Source organism: Ovis aries, chromosome 5 (genome assembly GCF_016772045.2).
Source record: "Ovis aries strain OAR_USU_Benz2616 breed Rambouillet chromosome 5, ARS-UI_Ramb_v3.0, whole genome shotgun sequence".
Classification (NCBI taxonomy): Eukaryota; Metazoa; Chordata; class Mammalia; order Artiodactyla; family Bovidae; genus Ovis; species Ovis aries.
Genome location: NC_056058.1, coordinates 18,726,238 through 18,734,523, shown reverse-complemented (window position 1 = coordinate 18,734,523; position 8,286 = coordinate 18,726,238). Strand labels below are relative to the sequence as shown.

The 8,286-nt window shown below is 51.4% G+C and overlaps 1 protein-coding gene across 3 annotated transcripts; it reads right to left on the bottom strand.

Moving 5' to 3' along the window:
• Positions 1 to 311: 311 nt before the first annotated feature.
• On the bottom strand, positions 312 to 7,106 carry SLC39A3 (solute carrier family 39 member 3). Of its 3 annotated transcripts, none has more exons than XM_042249337.2 (5): positions 7,011 to 7,106; positions 6,636 to 6,797; positions 6,335 to 6,447; positions 5,241 to 5,573; positions 312 to 1,420 (listed from the first exon to the last, which is right to left on the bottom strand). In XM_042249337.2, exons 4-5 carry the CDS (start codon positions 5,448 to 5,450, stop codon positions 686 to 688), a joined length of 945 nt encoding a protein of 314 aa, XP_042105271.1. In that variant the 5' UTR covers positions 5,451 to 5,573; positions 6,335 to 6,447; positions 6,636 to 6,797; positions 7,011 to 7,106; the 3' UTR covers positions 312 to 685. The 3 variants fall into 3 exon arrangements, with proteins under 3 accessions (XP_042105271.1, XP_012032914.1, NP_001120744.1); XM_012177524.5 differs by having other exon boundaries at positions 6,636 to 6,717; NM_001127272.1 differs by lacking the exons at positions 6,335 to 6,447; positions 6,636 to 6,797; positions 7,011 to 7,106 and having other exon boundaries at positions 686 to 1,420; positions 5,241 to 5,450.
• Positions 7,107 to 8,286: the final 1,180 nt, after the last annotated feature.

The window sequence follows — 8,286 nt, the reverse complement described above, 5'->3', positions numbered from 1 at the left end:
AGCTGAGTGCTGCAGGGCTCCAGGGGAGGCTGAGGGTGGCCATAGGTGCTAAGTCGCTCAGTCCTATCTGACTCTTTGTGACCCCATCAACTGTAGCCTGCCAGGCACCTCTGTCCATGGGGATTCTCCAGGCAAGAATACTGGAATGGGTAAGGGGATCTTCCAGACGCAGGGATCGAACCCAGTCTCCCAAATTGTGGGCAGATTCTTTAACATCTGAGCCATTAGAGAAGCCCAAGAATACTGGAGTGGGTAGTCTATCCCTTCTCCAGGGAATCTTCCCAACCCAGGAACTGAACCAGGGTCTCCTGTATCGCAGGCGGATTCTTTACCAGCTGAGCCACCACGGGCAAGGAAGACAGAGGCTGGCCACTTCCATATCGTCCAAGCTGGGGTGTTTGGGGAGGAGAGTCTGGGTCCCACCCCACCTCCCCTGTGAGTCACCAGATCCCCACGCCCGAGGATGACATGGCCACACGGCTTTGGGAAATACTTTTAAGAGAAAAATTTGTAAAATTAAAGAGTGGGGCCCCAAGGCTCGGGGTGCAGGATTTGGGGTGCAGTGTGGTCCCAGGCGGCCCCTCTATGTGCAGGCACAGCCTGGGGGCTGAGCTCTGACCCTCAGGGGAGGTGGGGCAGGGCCCTGTGCATCTTGTGGTGCTCCAGCTGGGTGGGGGCAGAGCGGTCACCACTTGATGAAGACCATGCCAGCCAGCACAGTGTAGCCCAGCACCAGGAAGAGGACCTTGAGCAGGCGGTCGCTCTTCTCCTCCAGCTCCTTGGCCAGGATCTCAAAGAAGGTGACGAAAAGGAAGGTGCCACCTGCCAGGCCCTGCAGCAGCACAGAGGCCACGCTGCTGGGCACGCCCTGGGCGCTCTCAATGCCCAGGCCAAGGCTGATGCCCAGTGGGATCATGGCACTCACGGTGACGGCCAGCTTGGCTGCATCTCTCAGGGCCATGGCACTCCTGGCCATGCTGATGCCCAGGGCCACAGCCACCAGCATCTCGTGGACGGCCACTCCCACGAACAGGCTCACCACCTTCTCCCCTTCCTCCTGCAGGCCCAGGGCCAGGCCCTCGAAGACTGAGTGGGCCGACAAAGCGAAGACCAGGCTGAGGAGCCGCAGCGGGCTGGAGCGTGACAGCTCCTGAACACTCAGGCCGTGGCTGTGCCCGTGTGGCTCCGCGTAGAGCGCGTGGCCCCGTGGGCCGCCCATGAAGGGGCTCTCGTACTCCGAGTCGCTGCCAGCATCCGAGCTGGCGTTGAATGTCTCCAGGTCAATGAAGGCCGGCCTCTCCTTGCGGAAGGTCAGCACCAGCTGCTCCAAGAAGACAGTCATGAAGAAGCCCAACAGCATGATGGTCTCAGCCAGCGGGTAGTCGGTGCTGATGTGCGCGAGAGTCAGGACTTCCTGGAGCTGGAGCAGAGGATGCCGGGGGAAAGGATGGGAGAGGTTCAGAGGCCAGAGGCCATGAACCCACTGCCCACACAACAGGTTCACCAGATATGACCATTCAATTAACAGAAATACCCACTTCATACAGGTTTTAAAAGTGGGAGGGGACAGTGACTCATCCTTGATGGATTGAAAAAAAAATCTATTAGAAAGGGATTAGGGCTCACGCCACTTCCACTGTGTTGACCAACTTATAAATGGTGTAGAGACTTCCCCAATGGCCTGGTGGTTAAGAATCTGCCTGCCAATGCAGGGGGACACAGGTTCGATTCCTGATCCAGGAAGATCCCACATGCCTTAAGGCAACTAAGCCCCTGGGCCACAACTACTGAAGCTGTGCTCTGCAACAAGAGAAACCACCGCAGTAAGAAGCCCAGAAGACCTAACACAGCCAAAAATGAGTAAATAAATAAATAATAGTTTTTTTAAAAAAGAATCCATGCTTCCACAGCAGGGGGCACGAATTCAATTCCTGCTGGAGAAACTAAGATTCCGAATGCTGCTCGGTGTGGCCAAAAAAATAAAAAATAAAAGCAACCATTTGATACTCTCTAAGATACCCTTCCTTTCTGTACTCCTCCAGCCTTCCATAGGTAGCTTCTAAAACAAACAAACAGACAAATATTTAAAAAAATAAAATAGAGTAGTGTGCTAAAGATATGTCCACCAGGAACTTCAGAAAGTGACCTCATTTGGAAGAAGGGTCTTTGCAGACATAACTGAGGTGCAACAGGCTGAGCTGTGTCCTTGACAAACAGAAACTTTTATATGAAAGTCTCCCTACCCCTAGTGCCTCAAGTGTGTGTGTGTGAGTCCTAAGTTGTGTCCAACTCTTTCTAATCCCATGGACTGTAGCCCACCAGGCTCCTCTGTCCATGGGATTTCCCAGGCAAGAATACTGGAGTGGGTTGCCATTCTCTTCTCCGGGGGACCTTCCTGACCCAGGACTTGAACCCAGATCTCCCGCATTGCAGGTAGACTCTTAAGCCTGGTGCCTCAAAACCAACCCTATTTGGAGAAAAGGTCTTTAAATAGGAGATTCAGTTAAAAGAAGGCTGTCGGGGCAGCCCTAAGCCACTATGTGGTGTCCTAACAGGAAGAAGAAGAGCCATCCTGTGAAGAGGCTGCAAGAGATGGCTGTCTGCAAGGCAGGGAGGGAGGCCACAGGAGGCCCCGCCCTGCCAGCACCTTGATCTCAGACTTGTGGCCTCCAGCCCTAGGAGAGAGTAAGTGTCTGTTGTTCAAGCCCCTCATATCTGATCTTCTGTCATGGTCACCCCAGGAAACTCATTCATAAGATAAGGATCTTGAGATGACATCTTCCCGGATAAGGATGGGGCCTGAATCCAATGACAGGTGTCCTTCTGAGGGAGAAAAGGAGAGACACACAGAGACACACAGGGAGAGGCCATGTGATGATGGAGACAGAGATGGGGTGATGCTCGCACAGGGCCAGGGACACCAGGGACGCCAGACGATTCCCACAAGCCAGGAGGGACACAGGATACACTCCTTCTCATGGCCTCAGAAGGACCCAGACCACTGACCCCTTGGTCTTGGACTTCTGGCCTCCAGATCATGACATCAGTCGGGCCTTCTGGCCCGGATGCCTCCAGAGGTTTGCTTCCACATGACTCAGAGGCTGTTTCTGGGGCCCCTGTCACTCTACCCTCCTGGGTGAAGGTGCTGAGAACCAATAGGAGGCTTGCCAGCACATCTGACTGTCCTCACCAGACCCCTTGAGCCAGTACCGTCCAACAGAACCTTCCAGATGATGGAAGTGTTCTCTGTCTATGCTGTCTGACATGGAACCCACCAGCCACGCATGGCCCTTGAGGACCTGAAATGTGACTAGTGCAACTGAGGACTGGCCTGTTGAATTGTGTTCAATTTTAATTCACTGAAACCTGACCAGCTGTAATGGTCAGTGACGGCCACACTGGGCCATGAAGCGGGAGCTCTGGTGGGGGCTGGAGGGTGGCGAGGAGGAGGGGCCTGGCCCACTGAGGTGTTGGGGAGTCTCGGGCAGGGGTGCGGCACAGGAGTGGTTCTGGGAGGACTGTGAGAGGGCCCTGTGCGCTGAAGGGGAAAGGGGAGGGGCAAGGCCATTGCAGTAGTCCAGGCTGGTGGTGACACTGTCAGAATGCGGGAAGGGGGTGCAGAGTACACCAGAGAGGACTCAGATCTCATCCTCACTGATGCCAAGTGCACAAGTTTCCCATGCTCCGTAATGGAGGAACACAAGCTTAGAAGTGCAAAACACTGCCCAGCCCTCAGCGTCAGCAGTCCAGGCACAGGATGGGGCTTATAGATAAAGCAAAAGGCACAGTGAGGAAGCCCATGTGGCCAGGGACTGCGGGTGGCTCTCAGCCAAGAGCTCGGGAGAAACTGTGCCCCAGTTCGACAATCAGGAAGGAACTGAACTATGTCTCACAACCACGTGAGCTCAGATGCCAACCTGTCACCAGCTGAACCTTGGGATGAGACCACAGCCCAGCAGATACCTCTACGCTGCCTCAAGAAAGCCAGCAGCCAAGTGTTAACCAGACTCCTGACACACAGAAACTGTGGTCTTAAAATACGTGCTGTTTTAAGATGCTAAGTTTGTAATAATTTGTTATGCAGCAAACATCTGACTGATACAGGAGTTGAAGAGAGGCCACAATTGTCAGCTTCAGGACAAAGCGCACATGCCTGGTGCAAGTGGTCTGGTCAAGTAATGACTGATGAGCCTACCCTCTGGGAACCCTAGGTCTTGTTCAAACCCCTTGTTTACCAGGTAAGACCCAGAAAGGAAAAGCAACCAGCTCATGGTCACACAGCAAGTTCACTTTCTACTTCCCCTCAAACTTATAGTGTCAAGGTCCCTAAGCTTGGTATCAGGGTTGAAAAGCACCAGAGATGGGGGAAGGGCAAGATAAAGGTAGGAGATTAAGAGGTATAAACTATTATGTATAAAATAAGGACTTCCCAAATGGTCCAGTGGTTGAAACTCTGAGCTCCCAATGCAGAGGACCTGGGTTTGATCCCTGATAGGAGAACTAGATTCCACATGTTACAACCAAGAGTCCAAATTGCCACAACTCAGAGTCTGCAATTAAAGATTCCACACAATACAAAGAAGATTGTGCATGTAACAGTGAAGATCCCATGTGCCACAACTAAGACCTGGTGCAGCCAAAGAAACAAATAAAGACTAAAAAGATTAAATAAATAGGCTACAAAGATGTATCATAAAGCATAGGGAATATAGCAATAGCTTCTAATAACTATGAAGAAAGTGAAAGTGAAAGTTGCTTAGTTGTGTCTGACTCTTTGTGACCCCATTATACAGTCCACGGAATTCTCCCCAGGCCAGAATACTGGAGTGTGTAGCTGTTCCTTTCTCTAGGGGATCTTCCCAACCCAAGGATCCAACCCAGGTCTTTCACATTGCAGGCGGATTATTTACCAGCTGAGCCACCAGGGAAGCCCAAGAATACTGGAGTGGGTAGCCTATCCTTTCTCCAGCGGATCTTCCTGACCCAGGAATCGAACCAGGGTCTCCTGCATCATAGGCAGATTCTTTACCAGCTGAGCTACCAGGGAAGCCCTTTAATAACTATAAATGGAGTATAACCTTGATAAAATTGTGAATCCCTATGTTGCATACCTGAAACTGACAAAATATTGTACATCAACCATATCTTGGTTTAAAAAAAGAAATGGAAGAAAGAAAAGCAGCAGAGACGCTTGGCCATAAGGTGCCATGGGCCACTACTGCCAGCCCAGGGAGCCTTACCTTTTCCCTCACAGCCGGCAGTAAAGCATTGAAGCACGTGGCCAGAAAGACCCCACCGCCAAAGGTGTTGCAGAGCGAGAGGATCTTTTTCGAGCGGTGGGCCTTCTCAAAGTCCATCTCGATGATCTTCACAGGGAGCAGGGAGCCAAGCAGCATGAAGAAGAACATGCCCACCATGCAGAGGATTTTGGCCACTAACAGCTTCACCATGGTGGCGTCCCCTGGCTGCTCTGGTCGCCGCCTGGCCAAACCATGTGTGGGCGCACACTCCCGTCCCACAATGCGCTAGGGGGTCCAACCACGCAGCTGGGGGCTCATGCCTCAGTCCAGCCTCTGTGAATGTTAGGGGCAATGGCATCAGCTGTTGGACTGGTCCTCTGACCAGCTCAAGAAACCAAGCCCATCATCCCCAGTATTTCTACCCACTCCAGGCCTAGCATGCATCATTGTCTCCTGCAGAAAATTCTCCATGGCTGCACTGTCCAGTATGGCAGTCACTAGACACACGTGTCTGTGTAAGTTAATTAAATAAAATGCAGAAATAGGGACTTCCCTGCTGGCCCAGCGTCTAAGACTCCACTGCAGGGACTAAGACTAAGGCTAAGACTCCCCAGTGCAGGAGACCCAGGTTTAATCCCTCGTCAGGGAACTAGATTCCACATGCCACAGCTAAGACCCAGTGTAGGCAAAAATAAATAAATAAATAAACATTTAAATAAAATTCAGTAGAATTCAGCTCCTCAGTCGCACTAACCATATTTCAAGTGTCCAGTAGGCACCTGAGTCTAGCAGCTGCCATACTGGACAGCAAAGAGAACACTTCCATCATTGCGCAATGTTCTGGGTCCCCCTGCCCTTATGTAAAATCCAACAACTTTATCCTGAAACAAAGGTTCTGCACCGCCTCCCCTCACTGGCCTTTGTGGTCCCTGACTGTGGCAAGCCTGCTCCCACCTCAGGGCCTTTGCACCTGTTGCTCTCTTCCCCAGGCCACGTTTCCCTAAACTTCCAGTGATGCTTGTCTTTCAGATCGCTGCCTCCAGGACCCCTTGAAGGGGCCTCCCCCTGCCATAAATGGTACCGCCTGTACCCACCTCAAGGCTCCGAGCAGAACCGATGCTCAGTAACAGCTGGCTGACAAACGGACGAGCTGAAGCATGTGGACCTCTTTATGGGACTCAGTGAGACAACTGAAGTCGATCTCGCCCTAGACAGACCCGAAAATGTCACCATTAATACAGGAGACTGTGGCTGCTCCCCAACGTCTCAGTTGTCACTGCCCACGACCCCCTGGTCAGTTCAGATGCCACCAGGGGGCAGATATCTCATTCCCCATCCCTAGGCATCACTGGTGCTACAGGAAACTACATAAAATCCCCGAATGTCCTTACTCACCTTGGGCCGCGACTTCCACAGGATCAAGGAGTCTGTCTTCCCCAGTCCGAAGCCAGGTACACAGTAGGTGCCCAGTAAATACCTGCCGAGGATCAGGATGCCCCAAGCTGTAGCGTAGGGGTGAGGGTGGCCTGGACGCCCTCAAACCGGGGGCTAATGGGGCTAGGCAGAGGGGACGGTTTCATTCATTCATCCTTTCACTCAGCATTTATTGAGCACTTTTTGTGTACCCAGCGCTGCCCCCGGCGCCCCGCTCGACAGGTGACAAAGTCGCGCTCCGCTGGGGAAACCCGACGCAAATCAAAGGCGGGGCCTCGGCTAACGGGCAGCAGAGCCCGCCTGGCCCCGAGCCGCCCAGGCCCAGCCCGCACGTACCTCCGTCTGGTACTCGCCCGCCCGCCAGAGCCATCTGCCGCCCAACTGCCAGGCGGTGTCGACCCTTCTGCCGGGCTCCCGGCCGAGCCCTAGATCGGCGCGCCGCTGCCCACGCCCCGCCCACGCCTCTGACCACTGGCCGCCCCAAGCGCCGCGGGCCACGTTCTGCACGCCATTGGCTGTTACAGTTGCCACTCAAACTGCGACTCCGCCTCTCCTACCGGCAAGGGAAAGTAATTTCCTCCCACTGAGCTGTGGGTACGGGCACAGGGTGGCTCCGGTGGGAAACTCAGACCTTAGAGGAAGGGTTCCGGAAGAATTTGGCTTCCAGAGCTGTCCAGGGGCTCCTGGTGCTGAATCCCGTTCGGATCGAGTCTTGGCAGTCGTCAGGAAAGGATTTACTACGTGTGACTGTCCCTTTCGGAGCATCCTGGCTGCTGATGCCCTTCCTGTCGGCTTAAGAAGCAGATTTATCCCTTCAACATCTCTGCTTCCTATGTGCCAGAATATTTTCTTGGAGAACTTCTGTCAACAAAACAAAGCTCTCTCCCCTTTTGGAGCTTATGTTCTAAGAGACAGAAAATAATCGATAAACAGAATAAGTCATAAAATTATATCAGAAGGTGACAAGTGCTCTGGAGTAATAGAGCCCAGCGAGGGTTATCAAGAGCGTTGGGAGGTGGTTTGGGATACACACACACACACACTACTGTATATGATAGATAACCAACAGCACCTACTGTATAGCACAGGGAACTCTACTCAACATTCTGTGATAACCTATATGAGAAAGGAATCTTAAAAAAGAATGAATATGTTATGTACACCTGTGGTTAATTCATGTCGATGTATGACAGAAAAACTGATATTGTAAACCAATCATCCATCAAAAACAAACAAACACTTTTTAAAAAGCATAAATATACATATATGTACAACTGAGGCATTTTCCTGTGGACCTGAAACCAACACAACATTGTAAATCAACTTTACTCCAATAAAATTAAAATATATTTAAAAATAGAGTGCTGGGTGGTGAATTGCTATTTTGAGTTTTTTTGTTTGTTTGTTTAATTGTTTTAGGGTATATACCCAGGAGTGAATTTGCCTGGACAAATGGATATTTTTTAGACAGGGAGAAGGAGACTTTAAAAAAAAAAGCTTGACATTAGTGCTCCAGAGCACTTGTCACCTTCTGATATAATTTTATTACTTATAAAAAAGCAACAAGACTAATTATTTATTACTTACCAAAGAGCAAAAAAAAAAAAAAAAA

Excerpts from the sequence above, each read along its gene's own strand:
- SLC39A3 (XM_042249337.2), bottom strand. The coding sequence starts at position 5,450 with ATGGTGAAGCTGTTAGTGGCCAAAATCCTCTGCATGGTGGGCATGTTC. Across the intron at positions 1,421-5,240 it reads TGCCGGCTGTGAGGGAAAAG|CTCCAGGAAGTCCTGACTCT; the intron begins GTAAGGCTCCCT and ends CCTCTGCTCCAG.